This window comes from Mya arenaria, chromosome 3, assembly GCF_026914265.1.
Source record: "Mya arenaria isolate MELC-2E11 chromosome 3, ASM2691426v1".
Taxonomy (NCBI): Eukaryota; Metazoa; Mollusca; class Bivalvia; order Myida; family Myidae; genus Mya; species Mya arenaria.
The window spans coordinates 89,589,401-89,616,676 of record NC_069124.1 but is presented as its reverse complement, the minus strand read 5'-3'; the positions used below and the strand labels follow the sequence as shown (position 1 = coordinate 89,616,676).

At 38.4% G+C, this 27,276-nt stretch overlaps 2 protein-coding genes across 2 annotated transcripts in view; one reads left to right on the top strand and one right to left on the bottom strand.

The window, feature by feature from the left end:
* The first annotated feature begins 523 nt into the window (after window positions 1-523).
* On the top strand, window positions 524-7,410 carry LOC128227792 (M protein, serotype 24-like). Its single transcript, XM_052938648.1, has 5 exons — window positions 524-677; window positions 2,248-2,296; window positions 4,067-4,384; window positions 4,712-4,835; window positions 5,636-7,410. Exons 1-5 carry the CDS (start codon window positions 613-615, stop codon window positions 6,571-6,573), a joined length of 1,494 nt encoding a protein of 497 aa, XP_052794608.1. The 5' UTR covers window positions 524-612; the 3' UTR covers window positions 6,574-7,410.
* Window positions 7,411-8,402: 992 nt separating this feature from the next.
* Window positions 8,403-27,276, bottom strand: part of LOC128226407 (uncharacterized) — a 57,319-nt gene continuing 38,445 nt past the window's right edge. The window contains 35 exon segments of the mRNA XM_052936283.1: window positions 8,403-9,760; window positions 9,924-10,054; window positions 10,205-10,356; window positions 10,520-10,808; window positions 11,061-11,393; window positions 11,591-11,876; window positions 12,023-12,292; window positions 12,406-12,569; window positions 12,912-13,059; window positions 13,582-13,770; window positions 13,998-14,138; window positions 14,389-14,697; window positions 14,833-15,039; window positions 15,164-15,382; window positions 15,895-16,058; window positions 16,177-16,348; window positions 16,525-16,728; window positions 17,052-17,246; window positions 17,448-17,623; window positions 17,795-17,981; window positions 18,143-18,321; window positions 18,514-18,849; window positions 19,008-19,090; window positions 19,205-19,388; window positions 19,521-19,666; window positions 20,820-21,159; window positions 21,339-21,474; window positions 22,670-22,820; window positions 22,996-24,007; window positions 24,297-24,458; window positions 24,576-24,944; window positions 25,222-25,407; window positions 25,932-26,072; window positions 26,709-26,873; window positions 27,002-27,148. Coding sequence (XP_052792243.1) covers window positions 9,476-9,760; window positions 9,924-10,054; window positions 10,205-10,356; window positions 10,520-10,808; window positions 11,061-11,393; window positions 11,591-11,876; window positions 12,023-12,292; window positions 12,406-12,569; window positions 12,912-13,059; window positions 13,582-13,770; window positions 13,998-14,138; window positions 14,389-14,697; window positions 14,833-15,039; window positions 15,164-15,382; window positions 15,895-16,058; window positions 16,177-16,348; window positions 16,525-16,728; window positions 17,052-17,246; window positions 17,448-17,623; window positions 17,795-17,981; window positions 18,143-18,321; window positions 18,514-18,849; window positions 19,008-19,090; window positions 19,205-19,388; window positions 19,521-19,666; window positions 20,820-21,159; window positions 21,339-21,474; window positions 22,670-22,820; window positions 22,996-24,007; window positions 24,297-24,458; window positions 24,576-24,944; window positions 25,222-25,407; window positions 25,932-26,072; window positions 26,709-26,873; window positions 27,002-27,148 — 7,958 coding nt within the window. The 3' untranslated portion in view covers window positions 8,403-9,475.

Here is a 27,276-nt window from a genome sequence, read left to right as displayed (position 1 = left end):
CCCAACCAAACACACACACACTAAACTCGTCCAAGTACACGCATGCATTATAAAGATATAGGTAAAAAAAGTAATAAAATATGGCCAAAAGCACCATTCGGACTAGCAATTATTTAAATTTGCTTAATGTAGTACATCCAAACCCCCTGCTAACACTTTAAACCAAATAAATTTCGCTCCGGGCGGAGTCAATAGGAAATTCAATTTAAGTATGTATTTTGGCTAATTGAAATAAGCTACTTAAGCCTGTTAAGCTTAAGAAGTTTCGAGAAATTGGAGCCAGTTTCTGAAGTACACGATAGTGTGGAACTTTATCGAATGCTTTGGAGAAGTCGTATCCGGTACCGCCCCTGCTTCAGACACATTAAATAGGGTGAATATTAAATAACGTTTTAATTGACTGTGATTGTCCCAATTCAATACAAACTAACAGTCAAGTAATTCATAAGTTACCGGTTCTCTCCGCATTTTAAACGCTAAAGGAAACGCAGGTCGGCCAGTGCTCGTCAAGGTCAGCCAAACGCTTCCTGTTACCAGTGTAAACAAACACAAAAGAATGCTTTCTTTAATTAACACATTTCGGTCTGTTATACGCTATATGCTTTAAAGAAAATGGGAGCAGCTTCAAGCAATAACATCAAAAGTATCAAGCTTGATCAAAAGAACAGTTTCGATAAGTGAGTGCACTGTGGTCTTATTAAACTGCCATGAGTGTTTTTACGATTTTGCTTTTATCATACAATACATGATCTTGACCCTGCAGTGCGTTCAGTAGTCCAAGCATTTACCTAACACAAGCAAACTGTTTTTTATCCCTGTCGAAATGCAGTGCATAAATTGCAAGTGTGGAACCAAACATCTTTGAACCAGCCATCCAGTTAGCTCAGTTGGTTAGAGCGCTGTACGTGCTAGTGTTCCGGCAGTCGTTGGTTTGTGCCGGACACACTTTCCCCCTAGGTTTACTTTAGCATGGCTGTTGTAGTATGGTGACAAATATTACAACATTTCCTCGCCACACTAGAGTCAAAGTGATCAGGAAAATTAATCTGTTTTCTTAATATTGGTTATGAATGTGGTCACGCCGAAGGGTTCTCGTAAATATTACAGTTCTAGATTAGGCTGTGGGGTAGTTATCAGTTCCTTATTGTATTTGGAATAAAACTGAATTTAATACATTAATCTGAGTGTATATTATGTTGAAATGTTTTTTTTGTGCATGTTTTTAGTGACATGAGCTGTTATAACAAGATGGTTAACTGGTACTATATATAGCTTTATTTCCCCCATTTTCTGGAGATGTACATGGTATATGGTAATACATACATAAGCATGAATATTTACAAACACAATACAAATTTGATAGTACATAGTAATGAAAGGAAGTCACAGTAACATAAATTGCAACAAGTTTGTTTTATACGCATTACGTTGGTCTCGTTTATAATTTAGCTGCTTCATACAAGTCTGATCTTACAAACGATTAAGAACACTGATAATGCATCGGCTAAAATCAATAGACTGTTTCCTATTAATTTAAGCAATATTTGTTCGAAAAAATTGTAAATAAATCCATCCACTTATCAATTGTTGGTACTAATGCTGTGTTATTTAATCCTTTGCAGAAAAGGATAAGATGACTCTTTGTCATCATGTCGGTGAGGGACTCTAAGTCTACCTTTTCTAGCATTTTTGTCATACTTCCTTGTTCATAGTTGCAGTTTGATGTAATATTGTTATCATGGATACCAGACACTCTATTGATGCATTGTCTTAAAGATTTTTCAGGAAAAATATTATGAATTCAAATAAAGATCTACCAGTAAAATAAGGCATTAAAAGATGGGTAGGTGCTAGTATGCCTTCCTATAAAGAGGTATAGAGGTCTTATATGACTTACTGTTTTATTGGCTGAGTAAATATATTTTTGTGTACTTGAAAACCATTTATTACTGTTTATGAAATTGAAGTAGAATAGCTTTTAAATACAATAAAAAATAATTGGCATGTGATTTACATATAAAAGTGATGGTGGTACAGCGAACATAATAATGTCCAATTGATAACAAAAGTTTCCCTCAATGCCCAGTATTTCAGCTGCTCAAATACTGAGAGGGTGTTTATCTGTACAAGTCTGTACCCAAAACACAACTGATGTGTACATAACTTAATAATTTGTAATTTATAGATTTTGTATTATATTTAACAAAACATGCAAATTCATTATTATATTTATTTTTTATATTTCAGAAACACTTTGGCCTCAAACAAAGCCAATCAGGGAATTCTAGCTGACAAGGTATCTAATCCAATTATATCAATCATGTGGACTTGTCCAACTCTGCGATTGTTCTAAAGAATTTTGTCTGCAAACAACCGCATTTGAATCTCACATATGCCGAGATATGTAATTTCTTGATGTAAAATTGAATCTGATTTTTGGTTTTCCCTACTCATATATGGTCTCAATATGATGCCACCTCCTATCATCCTATGAAAAGTATGCTTATAGACTGGGAAAGCAACAACAGACAAACAAAAAAACTTCATGTTCATCTATGGAGGCTAAACAAAATATGCTATCCGTTTGTGTGCGTTCATGTGTCAGAATTTTTGAAAAAGAATTACATTTGAAAATACTTAATTTGGTTATAAGAGAATGGCAATTTCAATTTTATTAAAAAAAGCGACTTTTAAATACTTGAAGCTTCATCTAATCAACATGAATTTTAGATCATTCGCAATATGGATGTTTCCGCAAACTAAACAACAAAAATTTATCATTTCTGTTTTCTTATATCATATTTTGAAAAAAACACTCTTTTACTGTATCATTTTAATTAATGTTGATTTTGCATGCAGACATTTCCGTGATATGCATCAATATTAAGCCGATGATGACATTTTCTTAACAATAATGTGTTACCCTTTGTATCCATAAAAAGTCTTAATACTAAAGCAATATGATTATATACTTTTATATAAATATTAATTTGTTTTAAGTTTTAACTAAAACAGAGTATGGTTTTCTCACAATGCTCCACATTTGTTATCACACAGCAGTGTTACAACAGAATAAAACCAAGAGGCATTTGTTGATTATGCAATGACTTTGTGAAGTCGTTGGATGTAAATGATGTCAGAACCTTTCAAAAGTTTCTCATGCAAAACCATAATTTCTAGGAACCCAAGTTATATGAATTTGTTTTTGATTCCGGTACTGTGATGCTGTTTTGGATAGAAATGCGCCTATTTGTACAAATATATTTGTAAGAACTTGCCTATGTGGCGAAACATTCTAAAAAGTTTTAGCCGTGCCTGTTTGTACCTGCCCACTTGCCAGACCAAGTTGCTATATATGTGTATAGGTGCTTGTGTATTTTATCCATTCAGGAAAGAACATAAAGTCCATGTGTACTGTGAAATCTAGACAAGACAATGGACTTGACTGAACTTAAGTAAAATAAAATGCAATTTTTTAATGTTTATTATTGTCACATTGGTCAATTACACAACTCAGTGGGCCAAAAATGGTTAAAGTTCAGTTCCCCTTGTTAGGTCTCCTCAATGAAAGTTCAGTTCCCCTTGTTAGGTCTCCTCAATGAAAGTTCAGTTCCCCTTGTTAGGTCTCCTCAATGAAAGTTAAGTTGTTTTGAAATGTTTCAAATTTCCACTTCAAATGTTCAGTGTAACCACCGATGTTGGCTTGTTTAGACATAATTTATATCCCGAACACCAGTCTTTCCTATTTCACTCCTCAGTTTTTGAGAAAAGCATATCATAGGAACTAGTCAAACTAGTCAAGACATTGGCAGCTTGTTTACAAAAAAATTTACTTATTTATTTTAACTTGATTGTGAAGACAGTTGAATTTGAACCGATTATAAAATGTGTCTATTTCCTGGGTATAAACGAGTACTGGTGTACTGTTTGAGAGGTGATGAGAGAGTACTGCTGGTGGGGATTGAACCCTCAACCTCTTGGGTGAGAGGCTGACACCTGTATCACTCTCACCCCCCTCCCCACCCCCATTATTTTGCAAAACTTCAATAAAGATAATGAATTGCAGGAGCTGAAAGGTGGACTGTCAACCCACAGTGATGTTAAAACTGGACAAAATGATGAAATCACAAAAGATATTCTGAGTGCTAGATCTGTAGAAAAGACAGACATTGAAACATTGACACAGCAGCTTTGCGAAAGTGAGAGTCAACGCTTGGACTTGGAGGACAGAGTTCAGGCACTGGAAGAGCAGCTAGAGAAACAGCAGGCACAAGACATTGAGCACCAGGAAAGGCCCTGTGATGAAACCCTTCATGCCAAGGACCAGTACATCGTCAAACTGGAGCAGGAAAACAAGGAGTTGAAGGCAGAGGCTCAAAAAATGGTAGGCACTTGGGAGTTAAGTATTTTTGGTGAACAAATATTTTGGTTCCCTTGAATGACACTTGTAAGAATGTTCAAATACTATTTATTAAGTTTTAAGAATTAGGCAGTTATTTTAAGCACTGGTTTTCGATCATTTTTACAGATATGTTAAGTAAATTAGTAGTAAGTTATTGGGTTTAGACATGTTTGTTTCTGTTTATTTTAATTTTTCTTCAAAAATGAGATGCATTTGCGCATTTTATAAACATATGCAACTTTGCTTGAATATCTGAGATCTGCAGAAATTTAATGAAAATGATTCAATTGTTGAGTTTGACAATTTCAGCGAGGTAGACATCGGAGGAAGGTGAAACAGATGTCGTCACAGATGGCAGAGTACAAACAGGAGGCCAACTTCCAGATGATGGAGCTACAGGAGGAGATCGAACAACTCAAGAAGGATAACAAACGTAATTATTCCTATTACAATGAAATAGACAAATGCTTCGGAACAGAAAACATGCACTTTTCTGTGTCAGGCATCGTTAATTTAAAATAGTGAAGAAGTCATTGTTTCCTTTTTCAAAGTGAAACAGAAGATGGAAAAATCAAAATACCAATTACTATTATATGCATATCAATTTCTTATAGTGAAAATACAGCAAGCAATACTGAAAAATCAATATCCTGCTACTAATGTTTTACATCCTGTATCAGCATAGTGCCGTTTGTTGAGCATTTTACACATTGCAGTTTATTCAGAAAAAAATATATTTGCTGATGTATCAACAATTATTTTTTTTGTTCATGAGCAAACTGTATTCACATTTGAAGAAACCATTCCAATGGTAATTCAACTCCTGTTTGTGTTTATATTTTGAGAAAATGCAAAACAATTTATGAGATTTATTCATAACATCATTTCCGGAATAGAAGATCTGGGAGATGCAATGTAAAAGCTTAGTGCACTTTCTTTGGTTAAGATAACAAAAAGTGCATTAAAACATGGAATTTATCAAAGGAGGCATGTAATAAAAGGAATATAACTTTAGAATGCTTTTCTGACTACCTGTTCAATGTATTAGCATGATTCCATCGTGACTGCTGCATGGTCTTGACGGATGTGTGTCAACACACCAAACACAAAGTGAAACGGATTGCAGAAAAGCATCATGTCATAGTATCCTTTACACATGAAAGAAATAAAAGGAATATTTAACAGTAAATGATAAGCTTATAACTATAAATGTAATGTTATTTTTATTTGCAGAAAAACTACCTCAATTAAAAGACAGTCAGTCAGGAAATGTGAACACGACCAAGGTTGATGAAGGGGTGTCACTTCCAGGGGGAGAGAAGATGGCTCTCATCCTGGAACTATCCCAGCAGGTGGCTGAGCAGCAGGACAGGATTGCCTCCCTTGAGGGCAAGCTAGAAGACAGGGACAGGGTCGTGGAAGAACTCCGGACCAAGATGAAGAACAACTCCCAGTACCTGAAGGCTGTCAACAGTGCTAGAGATGGGGCCACTGAAAGTGCTATTGGAGATTTGCGGAAAACCACCAGTTTAAAATATAAGGTGAAGCCTGCAGGAAAGGGACAGAGCAGCACCAATACTAACAAGAGGTTCTCTGATGCAGACAGGATTGATGCTCTGTTTTCCCACGGGGAGGATGATGACAGTGACACAGGCAGCATGGCAAAACTGTCTTCTCTTCTCAGGGGAGTGAAAGCTCCAGCAAATAAGACAAAAGTAAATCAAGAATCTGACGATGATGAAATAGGAAATCGTCAAAATCAGATTCAAGAGAGTGACCCTAATAATGGAGGGAGAGACTCTGGGCTGGGCTCAGCTGGGAAGAGAGACGAGGCAACAAACAATGTGTCAAGGCCTTCTTTGGCAGACTGGAAAGACCATGTGCATTCCTTTGAATCTGGATCTGGGCTCTCAGACTCAGACTTTGATAACCACCCTCACATAGGCAGCAAAGTGTCTAGTGCTCCACCAAAACTCCAGAATAGGGACAATAAAAAGTTAAAGAAGAAATCTAACAGTTTAAAGAAGCACGTGTCAGGTTATGGGGAGGTTATAGACAAACCTCCAAGACCGAGTCTGGCTTTCATGAGCTCCTTGCACGAGGAGGACTCTGAATCACTGCTGCACGGCATTAAACCTCTCTCCCACATCAGCCCCGTCCAGGTCTCGTGACCATACCTATACACTTGTAAAACATTCCTCAACTGTCTTTTCCTTTACATATTTTGGCAGTAACCTTCTTCTAGAAAGTTACATATCTTTCTCAAGAGTTTATTGTTTTCAGTATAAAAGAGAAATAATTTTTAATAATAAAGATGTTTTATAATATTCATCATTTTTTTCATAATAAAAAAAAATAACTGTCAGACTGTGTGATTCAACTTTATTAAGACTGTGTGATTCAACTTTTTAATTTAGCTAATGATAAATAAAATAGTATTTCATTGATCAGTATTAAGCTGTTATGTTTAATCCGTGTAGTGATGTAGAGAGTTTGATATGTGTTTATCTTGTCGTTGTGTTATGTTTGCTATTACTTTATACATTTTATAAAGAATTTAGTTTAGGAGACTTTCTAATCTATTTCCATCATTTTATGATTGTCTTAATTTGTTTGTACTGTGTAAACCTGTTGATTTTAAGGCAGTAAGATGGTATTTATGTATATATTATAATATAATACATTGTAATATATAGAGAACATATCTTTGTGCTGTATGGTAATCTTTATCATTGCTGAATACATTGAAATCATTTTATAACTGCTCTGAATCTTCAACGGGTTCCTTGGTTTACTTGAAGAGTACCAAAACGTCATTATGTCATATTTTTTATCTAGCTGTCAGATTTAAAAACCAGAACTTCAATGTTTGATTACATTCATTGATTTTGCTTTGTTTTTGTTTATTGTTGTTTTTTTCTGCTGAGCTCATTGCTTTGGTTGTGCAATTTTGTATCTATTGTTGTTGTTTCTTGCTATTCTTCAACAAGAAATAAATCTGCTATATAACAGTATTTTCTAATGCCATTTTTTCTGTGAACAAAATCAGTTAACTTATGATCACATTCAATTGCTAAAAAATATACTCCATGCAAATGTAATGACACTCGTGTCAACTTGATGGAATTGGCCACCTGAACTCAAATGTTGCAAATGTTTCACAAAGGCTGCATTTTTGAATACCCGGTATGTTTGTCTCTCCACCAACTCGATATATAATTATTTACTGTGTCACGATTACACCCACAGTACACAGTGAACATGCATTCCTCTGTAGAAATCTGGAGCAGTCTGAAACTTTGTCATGTGAGACTTTAAAATGAATTTAGATGAATGTTGAACATGAGGACTCCTTGTGTCAAACATAATCAACAGGCCACATCCACAAGACGTAATATAGCACAATTGACCTGGTTGAAATTGTATTGTGTGTTTTTAGTCGTGAAGGGTTAATATGGGCAGCACGAGACTCACCAACAACCAGTCTAAAAGAAATAAACAGTTCCTGTCAAGATACACAACACACTGCTAGTCAAAGCTTGTTTAAAGGACCTCCATCCGATTGACTAGTCAGATCACTTGTACGGCTTTTACCACAGTAAAAATAATTTTGCTAAAATATAGTTTGTGAGTATTTTAGAAAACATTGACATTCCTTTGAACTGCTGAATAATCACAGCAGAATAAAAATCTATTATTAAACTGAACTAAACCTGACAACGATATTTCATAATTATCTAGAATTCCATGAACTGAATGTGTACCTGTAGGGAGCGCCAATAATTTTTCTTGCAAAGGTCACTTTGACTCCAAAATGAATAAGTCATCTACTGACCATGACTACAGACCCAGTTTATAGGTATTTGCCATGACCAATGTGCCAAGTTTGAAGACCACACCATGTCGTTCAAGTAATCCAATGGCCATGCTCTGCAGCCCACACAAAAACCATGATTTTACATGTAAAATAGTAAGGGTGCCATTTAAAAGAAAACACATGTCAGAAGCAAAAATCTTTATTGTTCGATGAGATTTTATACCAAAATTTTATACAAAATCAGATGTTACAACCAAATTACTTGAAATAAGAAATATTGAAAATATGGGCTTCTCTAGTTTCATACACTGTCACTTTCATTTAAGTAGTTTGTTTTTCTGTTAAGTTTGCATAGATATTGTAAGTTGAAAACATTTTGTTAACTGTTAGGTTTTGTTGAGAGGAGTAAAGAAACTGTTAACAAGGTATGTTATATAAAGATCAGAAGAAGGAATTGAATGATTTATCTGATGTTTGTGAAATCACAGTTCATTATTCCAGAAATGAAATATATCTGACAAGAGGGGACATTTACTCTACAACACATTCACAACAATATCATAACCACTGCAGTTTAAATCATTTTTCATTTTTAGAAAATTAGAATTAACACACTTACAAAATCAACAGACACTCATATCACAGATTTGATAAAAAAATATTACCATTTGAAAATATATAAACTTTGGACGGAAATATCTAAACTGAATAATAAATAAATAAATGTATATCAAAATAAATAAACTTTAACATAAATAAATGCAGAATTTTCTTTAAATGCATTCAGGTCAACTGAATAGTTTTATATTAGTGTATTGAGTTGGAAACATTTACAACATCTTGTGGACACAGTGCACTATCAACAACACAATATGTCATGAGTAAGTACAGTATAAAAACAAAGAAACACTGAGACAGATCAGGTGTTAAACAAAAGTTGCATAGATCAGCTTAGTTCTTCCCAGTCATCTGAGAATCATCATACACAATAAAGACAGTTAGTACATACAGCATAGACAGACAACAGGTGCAATGGAATGTTTATGTTACAATCAAATTCTTTATAATCAGCCTCATTGTCATTAAAAACAAACAAAAACTGCCTTGCCCTAAATTGAGTCAATGTTTCTTTCTAAAAACAACACTTTCTTATAAAATGCTTGAAGGAGTAAATAGAAATGTAAAAGAAGTAACACTAGCTTTTTTCAGTCAGTTCATGTTTTATATTTCACTTGTAAGTTTGTTAGTTTGTCAGTCTACTGCTGCACTTTGTCCATGTGAGCCATGATCTGGGATTTCTCCATCTCCAGCTTGGTTAGCTCCGCCCGCAGCTGAGCAAGCTTCTCATTGGCTTGCCCGATGATGTCCGACCTTGACGCTTGTGGCTGACTTTTCTTGCCCGACCTTGATCTCTCTGCAGCCTCTGTCTGGGCTGTGACCTCGTCTGTGAGCTGTTGAACCTGGGCCTGGAGGTCAAGGATTGATTTGTTCACATCGGAGAAGTCAGCACACAGCTCATCATACTTGTCTTCTGGGGATACCTGTGTGGAAATTTTGTTTTTAATAAAGAGCTTTATTATCATTCAAGGTTTAAGGCTATTTACCTCAAAATTCGAACTAACAGCTCTGTACTTACCAATGAATTTTAATAACAACAGTTCTACTGCTAGTGACTTCCAAAATGAAGTATTAAATCAGACTTACAGGATCAGGCATGGCGCCAGTGTCTGGTTCCTCCAGCTCTGCATGGTTTGCGAATGTCTGCCAGAGAGCATGACCTGTCATGTTGGCTGTCATAAAGCGCAGAGGCAACTTCCTGTTCAGAGGAGTTGTACCTACAAAAAAACATATAATGTACAGTACAAGAATTGGAATATTGCATCCTGTTATGGTTTCAAATGTACTGTAAAATATAAACTACATGTAGTATTGTAGTAATGTAAGACAAAAGAACTGAAAAAGTGATGCTGCTTAAGGGCACATACCGGGTGGAGAGTATTTGTTGGCAAGGGTGAGGAGTGATTGGTCGACATTGTGTGTCGTCCCTTGGGTCTTCGACTGGTGTACCTTATCCTCCATACTGCCTAACATTGTGTGCAGCTTGTTGGTCATTGAGAAACTAGAGTAGCGACTCAACCTGGAAAACATGGAATTTTCAAACAAAGTGAAACACTGATAATTTAAAAGGCAAAGTCTGCAAGCTTGTCATTTATCATACAGTCATCAAATAACATAATAAATACTTATAGTTTATTGATATTTTATGCTCAGTCTTCGTTCTTATCCATCCATTTACTCACCTCTCTTTGAGTCTCTGGGTGTTAAAGTGTATGCCCTCAGCGGTGGTTGAAGGCAGCAGTTTGACGTCAAGTAGGTCATCCACCATCTTAATCTTCTCGTCTTCTGTGTGGCACTGACCAAACATCTGCTGTAGGAGCTTCACACCACCCTCCAGCGATGATGGCTCATTCTTGATTGTTCCTTGAGTGTTACGCCTGAATCGGGCAAAGAACAGGTCGTCACAGACAACTGCCAGGGCGCGATGATATTCCTTCACAAAGTTCGGATTGTGGTCATTCCTCAAGTCACCTGAAAATAAACAGTTACAATATAACAAACTTCAATAGAATAAAATGAAACATTTTGCATAAATAAATCTACTTCTTAAAACACAGAAAATAACTTTTCCAAATTGCAAGGTCAGTTTTGGGAATTCATTGTTATGCATGTGATAAAAGTAGGCTTTCTGAAAGATGAACAGAAAATATTTCCTTTTCAAACTTCGGTAAAAGCTTCGTAATTCATGAATGAAAGAAAACCATTTTGCATTCAAACACTGACCAGCCTTGATGTGAGCCAAGGTGTGCATGAGGACTACAACAAACTCTCCGACAGTCTCCAGCCGAGCTGTGCGCAGGTACAGGATACTGTTGTTGGCGTCGAAATAGAAGGAGTTGCGGTAGGCATTGTTCCTAAGCCTCTCATTGGGCGGGATCTTATCAGCCAGCAGCAGGGTGACAGGGGCATGCTGGCAGTGAGCGGCCACCAGTTCGGTGACAAAACATCCAAACTTGTACACGATAAACTTGCGGGAATCAAGCCTGTTCAAGTCCACAGGTTCAAGTTTGGAATCACTGGTCCACTCCTGATCTTTTGTGTCCTGGAATACCTCTCCTGTACAAAAATAACCAATGAAATTTGAATGCATGCATTTTTATTTTCATAACTTATATCGTTTATTTTACTGAACAATATCAATCATACCTCTTTGTTTCTTACCTATGTCCTCTATCAAAATATTAACAAAGAAGAAAATCTCCTTGTGTTCATGTTTAAATATCATACATTTGTAACATTGCCATGGTGTATACCTTCAGTCTTGTCCTTTCCGTCACCCTTGTGTGCTCCCTTCTCTATCTGGGTCTTAATGCTCTCCAGTTTCTGGTACAGTGGGCTCGCCATTAGTAGGGCCACAAGTTCTGCGTCATTCAGAGGGGCAGCCATGTTGTATGAGGCTGGGAGCTCGGGCTGGGTGGTAGGCCGCTCATCTTCAACAGTGGATGGGCGTAAGGATTCAGCAGGCGAGGAAGGCCTCTCTCGGGACTCCAGACGGGCATTGGCTGTGTCAATGTTTAGGGCCTCATTCAAAGTAAGGGCCTGAAATACAGACAATGTATACAAAATATTGTTTCAATTTTTATCACCAAACTAACAAAAATAATTAGACAAAATCAAGAATGGTTACATTAATTACTTTCATGTATTCATATAGCTTTTATTAATTAAATACTCTCTCATGATACCTCATCAGCCTTCATCCTGTGTATCTGGCTTGCTTGTTTCTGCTCTAGTTCACGTCTGTTCTCTTCTGCATTGCTAAACAGATCTTTTTGTTTCTGGCGAAGTCTGTCCTCCTTCTTCTTCTTGATGCGCTCCTGAAGTGTGCTCTGCATGCGCATTTTGTCTGCGTCGATCTTGTTGATGAGGTTCTGCAGGTCGCGTTCATGCTGCTCCAGTAGTTCACGCTGGTCTTGGTCGCTGGCTCCTGCAGCCTTCATTCGCTCTACCTCCTCCTACAGGCAACACACAAAATAGAACTGAGATAAACAGTTCACAAAAAAACTTCCAATTTAACGTCAGTCAATATATATTTAGCAAATTATCCTTGTATTCCTGCTCCACCCACCTTTGTTTTGCTCCTCCTCTCCTTGATGAGGTCTTCCTTGCGTTTATTAAGTGCCTCGAGGTTGCGCTCATGTTTCTCCTTCTCCTGGCGGGTCTCCGTCTCCAACTGCTGGGCGTACTCTGCCATCTGCTGCTCCATACGGCGCTGCTCATCACGCTCAAACTCTGCAATAACACCAAGATGGTTTGAAAATGACAATGGCATATATGGAAAAAACATTAATAAACAAGTATGAGTTAAATGTTCTTGAACTGTTCTTTACACTTTTTTATTCTTGTACATGTACTGTCTATAGGCATACAAAAGGCTGTTATCAAAACCTGATGAATTTCCATTTATCATTCATTTTTTAAACAAATTAGTTTTCTTTCAATATCAAAGTCCCATTAGTACAACTGTACATATTTTACCCAAACAATGTAGTCAAGAGGTCTCTTTTACAAAATTGTTATGTGTCACAGTGATAAACAACAACAAAAAATAACTCTTGTTTTTAGTTGTATTACCTTGTTGTTCTTTCTTCATCTTGGCCTCCTGTTCATGGCGTTCATGCTCCAGTCTACGTTTGATGTCCTCCAGCTCCCCTGCCGTCTCCTCTGCCGCTCGAGCCCCATCCTTGTCACCCTTAAACTCACGCAAAGCCTCCGCAAACTCCTGGGATAGGAGTGAAGTATAGGATTAAGAAAGGGACCTCAAAAGCTTCCATGCATCAATACTCAGAATTAAGACATAGAAGGAAATGCTTTAAAGTTTAATTAAGACAAAGAAATTTGACGACAATAACAAATAAAAACTAGTCATGACCAACTAGCATACCAAGTATGAAGGTCCTGGACCCAAAGGATCTTTAGTTATTGAACAAAACCGATTTTTCACCTCAAGGTCATGGCAACCTTGACCTTTGACCTAGTGATCTCAAAGTCAATAGGGGTCATCTACTAGTCATGACCAACTAGCATACCAAGTATGAAGTTCCTGGGTGCAAGCATTCTTTAGTTATTGAGCGAAACGAAGTGTGATGTACAGACTGACGGACAGGGCAAAAACAATGTCTCCCCATTAATGGGGGAGACATAATAACATTCCCTGTTGCATGTTATCATGTTATGTCTGATGAAAAAATACAAGAATAAATGCTTTAATAACTCTTCAAATTCAATAAGTTGGCCACAATACCTTATAGTGTTTCTCCTTGAGGGAAAGTTTAGCCTTGGCAAAGGCTAGTTCCCAGTCAGCGAGAGCCCCACGCTCAATGTCACCCTTCTCTGCGGCTTGTTGGCGGTCTAGAGCAGACAACTCCTGGGCATGTTTGTTCAGCAGCTCTGTGCGTCTTGCAGCAAGCTCATCAGGGCTCAGGCCAAGTTTCTGTTACAGAAATGATATTTAATGTTATGTTCACAAATGTTCATTTTTAAGATACGCAAACATTTTATTAACTATATGTTTTATTGCTGTAGATGTTCATTTAGAAAACAACAACAAAAAAACAAACTAATGCATTGATAAATTGTAAACACTTAAAAGATATTACTGATTTGAAACTAAATATTCTAACCCATTTATGTCACCCTCTGGTCATATGACCTGTTTACCTGCAGGTCTGCGAGCTCCTGGTCATGCCTCCTCATTGCATCATCACGAAGCTTGTCATACTTCTCGTTGAGTTTGTTGAGAGCTTCATCCACCATCAGACGCTTCTGACCTCCAAACTGATTTTCCAGATCTGACATTTCCTACACACAGCAATGGTTCATCTCATTAAATCACAACAATCAATACATTTTAAATACACAAAAACAAATAAATACATAAAATTCTTTTTATGTCTACATATATTATTATTAAGTAATACAGTCAGAATGTAAACCTTATTGCACCCAACAAACATCTAGGTCTTAATTTACTATGCATGTATTGATATATAGACATATGAATTTTAAAAATGCCCAATTGATCCTTGACCCTGCAGTCCCCTTTGCATACCTGGGCTTGCCTCAGTGCGAGGACAGCCTTGATGACACGTTCACTGTCCTCCTCCCCATTGTCACGGATACCCTCCTTGATGGCCTCACGTTCCGCCTCCTTTGCCTTCTTCAGTTGCACCTCGCCCAGCTCACGTTTTTGTTCCAGGATCTCCTTGGAGCGGTCCACGTCATGGCGACGCCGCATGTCCTCCAGTTTCCGTGTGCGTCTGTTTGCAAGGCGTTCATGGAGCGCGAGCACTTGACGATCTTTCTCCTTCTGCAGGCGGTCAGCAACCTCCTCAAGCTCTTTCTCATGTTGGGCCATCAACTGCAGAAAGTAAGAAAAATCTTTTAGCACATTCATATGTCAATTTTGATAATGCTCATAATAAAACTTTCAAAATTTATAGCCAGTGTTGGGTACAGTAATACGTTTTGGTTTTGAAAGTTGTAACAAACAAACCATATTGATCTGGTCTTGGCCAAGGTCTGGACGGGCAGCGATCTCTGCAGCATGTTTATTCTTGAGTTCCCGAAGCACTTTCTCTCGCTCCCCACTGAGCTGCTTCTTGATGTTATCCTCCTGCTTGCTGGCATCTGAGTCCAGTTTGGCTGCCAGGTTGTCAAACTCTTTCTTCTGCTGCCTTTTCAGGTCATCCTTGGCACGATCCTGTAACACACAAACAGTCAATAAAGAATAATTCTTTAATATGAATTATGTAACTACAAACCTAGATAAATTCAGCAATAATTTTGCAATAAACGAAGGACTTCCAATCAGAGTTTCCTAGCACCTGTTCTTTTTTAAGAGCCTTCTCTTCCATGGATTCCACCAGGTTGACCTTGGGCTGTCTGACAAGTCCGGTATCCACAGTAACCTCCGGGCCTGTTTCCTTGTTCACCTCTTGGGCCATCTGGCGACGCTGGTCTGCGATGATTCTCTGGGCTTCGTCCTCCTCAAGCTTACGATGGCTCTCATTTATACGCCTGTTCCGTCTCGCCTGCAGCTTTGCCTGCCAACACACAAATAGTCCTTAGTAATCAAGCCACAATGCTTTCTAAACTGTCCTGCTAGTATAGTTGCTCTGTTGTTTTATTAGAACTATATAATGAACACAAACTGTCAAAACTGCAGAGTTTAAAGACATAAAGAAAGTGTTACCTATTAGAACAAAACTCACAAGTAAATCCACAAAGCCACAAACCATTAACATACTATCAATGTTGTGTTTCCTTTTCAGATTATGCACATGCTCAGTGAATAACATTTAATTAATATCAGAATATCTACATGTGATAAATGTCTTGTACATAACAATACAATTGTTACCTTAAAATCTAACAGTAGCATCTAACAAATAAAAAAGCTACAATTCCAAGACTCTCTACTGTAGACTCTACAACTCTACAAAGATATTTCCAACTACCCATAAAACAAGGTGAATCAATCTGGGATAGTAAGTCAAGATATTTGAATAAGTTTATAGCCCAGTGCATAAAGCGAGAGTTGCCATGCAGGTCATACCCGGAGATCCTCAAGCTGACGGTCCTTCTCGAGAGCAAGATTCTGTTCCATGGAGTTGACGTCCTTGCGGTATGTGTCCATTAATCTCTGTAAAGCCACCTGTTCTGAGGCTGGGCACCCATCACTCACACCCTTCAACAAGTCCCGCTGCTTCTCGCGCAGACCTGCACATGGAAACAAGCATGTCTCTTGTAAAACAAAACACAAACGCTTTTTAAATATAATCTATATATTGTATGACATTCAAGTGGTACAGAATAGCAAATCTATGAGAGCAGTTACCAGTTGTGTGTTCATCACTGACGGTCTTTGACAGTTTGTTGATGTGTTCTGCCTCCTCAGCATCCATTTCAGCCTCTGCAGCAGCCATTTCCTGGTCAAACAGGCGCTGGAGAGCAGCCATTTCCCGCTCAAGGTTGTCATGGTGACCATCCTCTATCAGCCGTGCTGACATCTGGAAATGTAATTTATTGATTATTTTGAGTTTCTTTATTTTTACGACAAAGTCAATAAATAATGCAACTTTGCACTTAAAATAAATCCAAATAGAATTGCCATGAAATTCTTCTTATTTGTGCCAAGTGAATTATTTTCAAAAAAATATTATACTTCTTTAATCTTGCTACAGACCTCATTCTTGTACTTCTCCTGCTCATCCTTCAGCTTATCGAAGCGTCGCTTGCGTCTCTGGGCCATCTTGTCCTGGAGGTTTCTGAGCTGGTGCTGTTTGCGTGCAAGGTGTGTCTTCTGGAGCATATTCTCGGCCTCATGGTGCTGTTGGATAAGCTTGTCCCTCAGCTCTGGGGTCAACACACCCTGCTGTGCCATACGATCCTACAATACAGGAGGAATACATCCATTTCATACCTGTAAATTTTTTGTCTAAGATATGACAAGGTCTTCAAATAAAAATATGGACATCCAAACAGGCTCAGATTAGGACACACTTCAAGAATGGTTTATAAACAAGGAGAAAGACTGTTAGTAACACTGGACACAATTAAATTCTTAGCCGTAAAGTTATTTTAGTCTATTGTCCAATCATCCTCATTGTTTATCTTATCTATAATTAAAGATTCTATTCACTAAAAGAATATCATGAAATTAAGAATATTTATATGGTAAGAAATTAGAGTTTCATGTTAAGAGTCCCGTACTAGATGTTCACGGAGTTTCTCTCCCATCTGGCGCCTCTCCTCATCACCAAGGTTGTTGTTAAGGTCAGTGTTGAGTCGGGCCGTTCCTGCAGCCTCCTCACCAGCCAGCGTGTCCAGCACGCTTTCTGACATACGCAGCTTCATATCGGCCACATCAACAGCCTCAGGCAAGGGAGGTAACCCATTCTCTTCAGCCTTAAAAAAGGGAGATAAATGTTAGAAAACAACACAATGTAAATGAACATTTAAGCTTTCAACAGAATTGTTCCATATGTGTGTGTTTTTTATGTGTACCAAACTACCAGACCAATTCACGGTGTTACATGAAATGAATGCAAAAGCCAACAAATAACATTTTTCTGCACCATATAAAATGACAACATAATAAGCCCTGACCTCCTTCCTCTGTTTATCTCGGAGAGCATGTTCACGGGTCTGTCGCCTCATGGCCAGTTTCCGACGTAACTCCTCTGACTGTCGGTCTCGTGAACTCTGGTGCTTGTTCATTGTGTCATCCAGGTTTTTGCCATAACGACTCATGATTTCAGCTATCTTGGCTGCATTGTCTGCACCTATGTTGCAAATACAAACATGCTGTTAGATTCCCTAATATACAATGTTATCAAATTTGCCTTGTTTATTTGTTAGTATAAACTATTTTTTTACAATCATGCTAGACTCTGAGGATCATCTTCAAAGAGAAATCTCACTAAGTTTTAATTCAGACAAAGGCAATGACTAACCATGCAGGTTTGAGGAGAGGTCATCAGTGAGTCCATCAGTGACATGCCGGCGCCGATTTTCCTCCTCTTCAACAAGCTGACCCAGTGCTTCCTGTTCTTCCTTCAACAGATCACGCTCCAGACGCAGACGTTCACCATTCTGACGACGCAGAAGTTCAGCAAAGGCTCGACTCAACTGGTTACCTCCCTGTATCATGTATAGAAACATTGAGCTTAAACTAGCCTTTTGCAGTTTAAGAGCAGGACTTTATGACCGTAAATATAATTTATTCATTTTGCATAAACCTTGATATGATAAAACATTATGATAATGTTTTTAATTGCTAGGCTATTGCTTCAAGCCATTACCTGTGATCCTGTGAAGTTGACGGTAGTGTCAGAGGTGTTTGGGGTACCATCAGAGCCATTGTCCTTGCGTAGTTGCTCGTACATGGACTGTGAGATGGGCACCTGGCCAGAGTTGAGGCGGTCTAGCAGCATCTGCAGGGCCATCATCAGCTCCTCCTCCCGGCCTCCAGCTCCTGCACCTGTACAGGAAACAAACACTCAACATTTATTTGCAATGTTGAAGCTATTGAAAACCAGACCAAACGCCAATTTTTTCAGAACAAATCTTTTTGCCCCTTTTCTTTTAAGTTTTTTTTTCAAAATACTGTACAGATGACAAAATATACTCTTTGAAATCAATTCCCCTTAACATGGTTACCAATTAATCTTACCAGCAAATTTGCGCTTGTTTCCTGCCATGCTGATGGCTGCGTTAACAATGGTTGGTCCACCTTCCGATGATGAGCCCTGCAGCCCCTGCTGTATGCGGGCAGCCTTGCGTTCATCCAGGCGCCGCTCTAGCTCCTCTAGCTTAGCTGGGTCCATGTTCATAAGGAGGTCACGGAGGCCCTCATTCTGCTGCTGGATCTTATTGTAGAAGCTGCGAAGGTCTTCCTGCTGGCGGGCCAGTTGGGCAGCGAGGTGCAGGTTCTGGTCCTCTAGCTTGTCATATAGCACACGCACGTTGAAGTCCTCCAGATCCTTTTCGGATGCCTTGATTCCACCTCCTGCAATAACACACTGCACTTAGTTTCATTGGCAAGATAAAAATGACACATGGACAAATGAATATAAGATAAAATTGGCTTCATAACATTGTACTTTTATACTACTTTCTTTCAGCATGCCACTAAAAACATCTAGATGTCAGTAGAACAATATTTACCAAAGTTTGGTGCAGCATGGAGGTCGGCATCAGCTCCGTCTCCTGTCACTCGTGGTCCTAGGCTCTCCTTGACATCAGACTCTCTGCAAACAACAGCATGGTCACTTAGTACAAGCCAAAATGTATGGTCAAGTATGAATTTTGTTTCAAAGCATAGACATGTAAATCATGACTTCTGATACAGACTGTCTACTCACATGGGTTTGTCTGGCCAGTGGTCAGGATCGTATCTTAGGTAGTGTGGGACGGGCGGGGGCTTGCCAAGGCTGCGGTATTTGGGTGCCCAGTGCAACATAGGATGGATTCCTGCATGCTTCGGCAGCCAGATGATGATGGCCAGCACCAGCAATAGGCACAATGTCGCAAAGAATGCAATCATTCCTGCAGAAGACACAACAAATGTGTTATACTGATCTGACATGATATATATTTATTAATAGCTCTGTAAACCCTATATGTATGTATCAAATATCTAAAATGTATGTACAACATATTTTATGTATGATGTCTCACCAATGATGAGGCTCCAGTCTGGGGCCTGGTTCTCAACTGCCTGTGTTGAGAAGCCCTGGGCTATCAGGTTGTCGGGTGAGGCTGGTTTAACCCTAGAGCTTGATGAACAGGCTGATCCAGCAGGCTCCACTCTGATAAGCACCTCACTGAGAAATAACCATGAAAACTGGTATAAGAATGGATGAAGAAAAATGTATCAGTGCAAATATTAACAACATACCTTCAATGAAAAAAGTATTTTACAAAGCTTCATCATTTTTCCATAACGTTTTCTTATCTTATGACAACCCATCGGCTTTGATAAATGAGATATAACATATTTCAGAATTATTTTATTCATGTCCATGCAGCAAAATTTCATAAATATCACATTTTAAACATTTAAGTCAGGTGTTTTCATGATATTCTTCTGACATGTTTGCTGCTGTAGGCTCTGAATATTTACAATTTCCTTGATTACTTTCAATTTGTGAATCAAAATTTTCTGATGAGCCTTAAAGCACTGGACTTGTAATCTAGAGGTCAAAGGTTCATATCCAATTGTTATTTTGATTGTTGATTTTGTTAAATCTCCTCTATGTCATAAGCATTTTTATAAAGGAAATATTTTTTTCAAATCTCAGTGTTCCACTTTGCTTTTAAAAAAAACAGTCATTCCAATAAAAGAAAACAGACTATAACCATACGTGCCGTATTTCTGGAGACCATTCAGGCGGATTAGCTCAGAAAGGCTCGAAATTCATGAGGATTTTGGTAGTATTCAGTGGGATTTTTTTAGCAGATCTAAGTTGGCAAAATTTCAAAATCTTTTTAGATGCAAGTACGAAAAAATGTATTCACATATTATTATTTTTGCCATGAAAACCTTTTACTTTATGAATATACAGAATTATTTTATATATCATGATTCATTATATTCTTATGATACACTGTCATGTCATACTGTAATGCACTTGCAGGAAAAATACTTTTTCGAGACAATTCAATTGGTTTACCTTCCTCCAAAGTCAATTAACCACTATTGTATATAAAAGCCTGCACTTTCTACGCATCTCTGTTGTTTAAGTTCCATTATACAGTCAGCTAGTTTCACACATTAAATCTATAACCTCACATTTGTGTTGCTATCAATAGTCACTGGTGTACATGACTTGACTTTCACCAATACTTTGTTATACTCAGTTTTGTAATATACTTAACAATTTCAATATGAGTATTAGGATTTGATGGTGTATATATGTAATTTGTTACTATGCACATCTAAAACCACCCTAGTTATGAACTTTGAATGTATCTTACAGTGATGCATCTTGCGAATCGTAGAAGACGTAGTTTCCTCCTTCAATAAAAACGTGAGCAAAGTTGGTGATATTTGCGTTGGTGTTCTCCACTTGGTACTGTAGGGCTGTGAAGGCCCCAAAGTCAAATGAGGGGTTGGTGCTAAAAAGGTGGTCCTTGTTGTACTTGGGGTAGTTGCTCATGCTCCTGTCTGTGTCGTTTACATTGATCTTGAATATGACCAGTTCCCCGGACTCCACACACATGATCGGGTTGGGGATCTGGTTGCTGGGAACGGTTAGGGCGAGCAGACGACGCCTTCTCAAGCCTTGAGCCTGGTCTGACATCTCAGCAAGGGTCACTGAAAGACACATGTACACAGATTGTTATGAGCAGAATTTTTAATCATTTTACAAAGGTAGAAACAAATGAGACTTGACTACCTAGCTACCAGATTATATAAGATTAAATTAATTGCTCTAAATCAGCAATGTGTTTTAAGTCTTTAAATCGTGGTATACCAAAGCAATGCAGTCTTACAGTATATATCTTCAGCATCAGCAGCGGTGGCGTACACGGTCCCTGTCACCTCTTGACCCCAAAAAGCCACTACCAGAATGGTCGGGCTTGTAATGCCCTCGAAACCCTCCGACGGTCCAAATGTGTTCTCCAAAATCTAAAAAAGCAACAACAAAATTGCCTCATAGAAAAGAAAACAATACATGTCAACATATATTTTTCAATAATCTTCAACCTTGTACAATTGTTTACTTCTTACTGTGCATAACAGCGCTTATAAAATTCAAGATGCTCTAAAACTTAACAAGAGTGTAAAAAGCGAAAGTCAAGGCTTGTTAATTAACATTTATAAATGGCGTATAACTTTACATTTATAAGACCCTGAGTTATGGGCATTGTTAAACATGCACATATCGTCTCTGGCATCATGTGCAGTAAAACTGTGATCGCTAGAGGACACACAGGACCGAGCCAAAACCTCGAGTGATCCGATGTTTTGATTGACCCAAGTTTCCATTTTAGTCTGTTTGGAAATGTCTTACAATATAATTTCAAAGTTTGAAGTCATCAGTTGACTTCTGCACCAATTATGTATTGCATTATTGAAATCGCTCATATGTTCAAAAGCTGTCATAAACAAATGATAAACTAAATGTGAAAATGTATAAGATAAAACAATAAATAAAGTATTAGCAAAGTTTATTAGCTACCAAAAAAACAAAACACAGTTTTTGAACATATTATTAAATTCTCGTCATTAATTTATCACAGTTATCTTCACAAATGCCCTTGTCAAATATTAGCAGTCATGCGTAACGATAACAATTGGTTTGTCACATCTATTCAAATTTCCTTTCATCTGTCATTGCAATTTTTACAGCTAGCGAAAATTTTAACTGTCTGTTTAATTTGGAACATGCTTTTGGGGAAAATGTGTGGAATTATGACCTCTAGGTAATCATAAGGTTTTGCACATGATTTGTGTATTTGGGACTGGCAATGGTGCTCGACTCCTCAACCTATTTAGGTTTTGATCCAGCTTCAGTATATTTTATATGAAAATAGATCAGGACTAAGCTTCGACCTCAACTAACCACCGGTTTTTTAACCATCGCCTGTTCGAAGGACCATAGTTTTACTGTATACATATAATGATTTTTAAGATTTTTGAATTATGGTAACGGTTAAATATTTTTGCACAACAATGACAAGGCTATAACGAACAGACAAGATAAAAAACATTTCATCTTTGAATTAATTTGTTTATTCTTAGTGACATAATTCAATACCTCAGTATAACTGTCAAATATTGTTACACTCTATATAAGAAAATCAATGTTATAGCTGTGTACCTGTGCTGTGCTTGTGCCAGTGACAGGGTCATACACAGTGAGAGCAAAAGTGCCGTTGGCCTGGAGGCCTCCAGATATCGTGGGCTGTGTTGTTGCCTCACATGTGGCATCACAGATCGACGTCTCTGATATGTAGCTGTCACAGAAGCACCTGAAATATTTGATAATATTTAACTTACTTCTGAAGCTAATTAAGTGCTACCACAATTATTCAGAACTTTCGTCAAAGCGCATTTAAAATCTGAATTTGTTTTCATCAATATAGGCCATTCTGATAAAAATATTTCAGTAATGATGTTTAAAATAGACACGCAGGTGTGACTTACCGTGCTTGGTCTCTGTTATAAGATGCAGAACTGCATCCTCCAAACCCAGAGCAGTCAAAGGAGTCTGGGTCAACACATTTCCTGCTGCTTGCATGACGAACCTGGTTGGTAGAGCAACGCTCGTCGGAGATCAGCTGGCAGTCTTCATCACCGTCTTGCTCTGACTTCTTGTTGTCCAGCTCATCATAGTACACATAGCCTGCCAGACACACACATGCCTTGAAAGACGTCTGGAAAGTACGATATTTGCCCTTGCAGTTGCATTCTGTGGAACCTGCAGCCGACTCTGATGACCCGCCACATGGGTGACACTTTGTGGCAAAGTCAGAGTTACTGTACGTGTTGGCTGCACAGGCAGTACAGTCAGATGCAGACTCAGCACGAGAACGAGTGCCGTAAGTTCCTCTAGGGCAGGAAGTGGCCTCGTGTGAACCTGTGGGACAGTATGTTCCAATCCAACATTCATTAGAGTCACCGTGCCCAGTGCCTGCTGGACAGTAGTAACCTGCTGGGCATGACTCACAGATGGAGCGGTCTGTGTAGTTACCATATGTTCCATTTGGACAGATCCTGCAAGACTCATTATCGTCATATCTTAAACCATCATGATCCTGTGCTTGATATCCTAGCGGGCAGGCCAGTGTCATATTGCTACCCTCAGGGCAGTAGAATGGTTTTTCACAGAGTACTGGGGTGATTGTGCTGCCTGAACAGTAATATCCTGGGGGACAGATGGGAGGTGTTCCTGTTTCCCCTTCACAGTAATAGCCTGGTGGACAGGCCAGTGGGATGGCTGATCCTTCTGGACAGTAGGTGCCTGGGTCACAGGGTATGCCATGGAGGTTGATGGTGTCATTTGGACAGTAGAAGCCCGGTCGACACAGGGGGCATTCATCTGGGTCACCCGCCCCCGTCTCATTTCTCATTCGGCCAGCAGGACACAGGTGAGGGTCCTCTCCTGGGTAACAGTAGAACCCGGTTGGGCATGGGTACAGTTTGTAGTCTGTCATACCTGAACAAAGAAATGATTCACATCCTTTAATAAAAAAGAACAACAAATAAAATGAAGAAAAAAAAAAAGTATTATACAAATAATTAGAAAAATTTGAAGGCATCACAGCTGCATTACCCTCATTTAACTTTTCATATTAGAACATATTATTTTGTACTTTGGCAACATTGAGTACATTTCATTTACATATGTTGACTTGTCTGTGCTTATTCATATATGTTTCTTAAATAAAAACACATAAACACAACTTAAAGAGTTTGTCTGAACAAAAACCTTTGCTAGAACTGACCGGTTAGGTTACAGATGTAACCCTTCTCACAAGGGAGGCAGTCCTCCACCACATCGGCACCTGTAAGGTTGAGGTACGTGTTCACAGGGCAAGGGACAGCAACAACACCTGTGCCGTTGGGACAGTAGTGACCAGCAATACAAGGATCAGGCACAGAGGTTCCTGAAAATAAAAACAATTTGTATTATTGTCTCCAATATATTTACATAGTGTAGATGAATTTTTTCTCAATGGATATATGGTTGAAATGTCTTTGCATATGTAACAGGAAGTCCATACCATTATCACACATGAATCCGCCAGGGCACAATTCGCAGTCTGACAACTGTGCTCCACCAACGTCTGGTCTGTACTCAGTCTCAGGACATGGGGTGGGGATGATGGTGCCCTCAAGGCAGTAGTGACCCGTGGGACACTGGCCTGCACATTCGTCGTATGCCCCACATGCATCAAAGTCTGTTGTGTTGGTTGGCATGTCAGACTTTGCCCCTGACAGACAGAAGTATCCAGCCACGCACAGGTTGGAGAGTTGGCCACTGCGGCAGTAGTATGATGTCTCACAAGGGAGGCATTCAGGGGCCTCCTGGAGCCCTGTGGTGTTGTCCAAGGTGTATGTACCATTGGGGCAGATGTTGGGTACCAGTGTGCCTGTGTATAGAAGAAGACTTTGTTTTTAGCAAGAGGAAAAATCGGGTACCAGAGTGCCGTCATTGTTTGTTAACAAGAGGAAATATTTCAGCATTAACTACATGTAAACAATTTTAAACAATATAGCTGGATTTTTTTTTAGTCCATCAGGAAAATGTCAAACTTAAATCTATGTCAGAAAAGAAAATGTTTCAGATCAAATTTATACTGAAATTCATTTTTCCAATAAATAATTTTATTAAGGTACACACAAAGGTACCAAACTTTACACACATACCCTGTGGACAGTAGTGATATGGTGGGCAGATGATCTGGTCAGCGGTCACACCACTAGTACAATAATAGCCAGCAGGGCAGGGGTCACAGAGGGAGCTTCCTGTGGTCGTGGAGAAGTAGCCCGCCTGACACGGGGTGGGGGCCGCAGAACCCTCCAGACAGTAGTAGCCAACGGGACACTCAAAACCTGTAAAACCACATACACTCAGTAGAGCATTTACATATAGCTAAATATACATTTAGGACAAATTTTCTTGCACACTGGACAGGCATTTCAAGTGATTTTAGCTGTGCCGGAAAAATCTGTCTGGCATCCCCCATGCCAGATGAGTCACACACAACCTCAAGCCACTTGTTGTTTATGTATGGTTGGTTATAATTACATTATGACACCTTCACTAAAGCATAAATAAACATGTAATTATGTAATACCTTTAAAAACAAGCGTAAAAAAATATTTAAGAAGACTTATTTGATGTCAACATTGATCTCATTTTACCATCATCATGAAACAGTGTCAGTAAACAGTGTTGCACAAATTTTATGGTCAAATCAATGGTAAAATCAATGTAAAACTTTAAATATGTACAAAGTTAAAATAGAAGATGAATTTGAATATAAATTGACAGAAATATTTTTTAATTTATTGAGAGCTTCTTCATTCCTTCTGTAACTAAAAGCATTTTATTCATATCTCGCCCATAATCTGACCTGTAGGTGTGGGTGTGGTGATGGTTTCGTTGTCAGGGCAGTAGTATCCAGCACTGCAATTCCCTGTTGGGGCGGAGAGCCCGTCAATAGCACAGTAGTAGCCTCCTGTACATGGCTGGCAGTCATCAACAGTCTTCCCAGCTACAACACACAACTCATCGTCATCTTACCTTGGCAACTTTGTCAGTACTTAAGGTAAGCTATCCATGCCATTCAGATGCAAAGATGTGCTGGTGCATTTTAGCTATTAACATTGGGATTATTTCCATGTTTATTTTATATTGAATAACCATTATATTATTTTTGCATGGATTACATTTTTAAATAAAACACACGATTATGACGCTACTATATTATGATATAATATACTAAGGAAGGTTTTAAAACATAATTTAACTATGGTTATATTGGGATTTTATTAATTTGATATTTAAATAACATATTGTCCATATAAAAAGCTCTCAGTGAAAACGTCAAAAAACATTGAAACTTAACATTTTGTAATTTTAAAATGAAACTTTACAAGTAACATTTTTTTATCAATGATGGATGAATTACCTTAAGATACCACAAAGGATAGTCTTAATCTGTCCAGCAGAGAGAAAAACTAAACTATACACAAATCTCAGTAAAACTGTTAAGAATAAAATTAGCTTTATATATACATAAACAATTTGCTGGCACAAATAATACAGATTTACTCATTCAATATTTTAAAGTTCTTTCATGCTTCATTAATCCCATCAGCACCAAGGTTAAAGAATATCAGATGCTTACTTGTGACAGCCCGGAAAGTTCCACTTGGGCACATCTCTATCATCACTGTTCCATTGGGACAATAATGGCCGGTGGGGCACACATCATTTAATGGGTAGGCTGCTGAGGGTGAGGGCGTGCTCTGGTTGGCTCCTCCCTGGCAGAAGTACCCAGCTGAACAGTCACCTGTAATCACAAGTTTGTACGTGTATCTACATAACCAACAAGTGTGTTCAAGTCTAATGAACAAAATAATAGAGGCTTTAAACCAACTATTAAAAAGTCTTTAAAAATTCCACTAGTGAAGTACTGACCATCTGGAAGTGTGTTTCCAGTGCCCTCACAGTACTGGCCCACTGTGCAGTCCATACAGTCTGTGACCTCGTCCTGGCCTGTTGCGTTGTTGTACGTCCCGGCCGGGCATGGCACAGGGTTTGGATCCCCGAATACGCAATAATGACCTGCATGAGAAAAAGCATGGACATGTATATATAAAACAAGTTTTAACAAAGAAAGAATAATATCAGGTACTTAACAGGCAAGGAACTAACAAACAAACAGGATGACAAACTGAAAACAGCGAAATAAA

Excerpts from the sequence above, each read along its gene's own strand:
- LOC128227792 (XM_052938648.1), top strand. The coding sequence starts at position 613 with ATGGGAGCAGCTTCAAGCAATAACATCAAAAGTATCAAGCTTGATCAA. Across the intron at positions 678-2,247 it reads CAAAAGAACAGTTTCGATAA|AAACACTTTGGCCTCAAACA; the intron begins GTGAGTGCACTG and ends TTTATATTTCAG. Across the intron at positions 2,297-4,066 it reads AGGGAATTCTAGCTGACAAG|GAGCTGAAAGGTGGACTGTC; the intron begins GTATCTAATCCA and ends AATGAATTGCAG.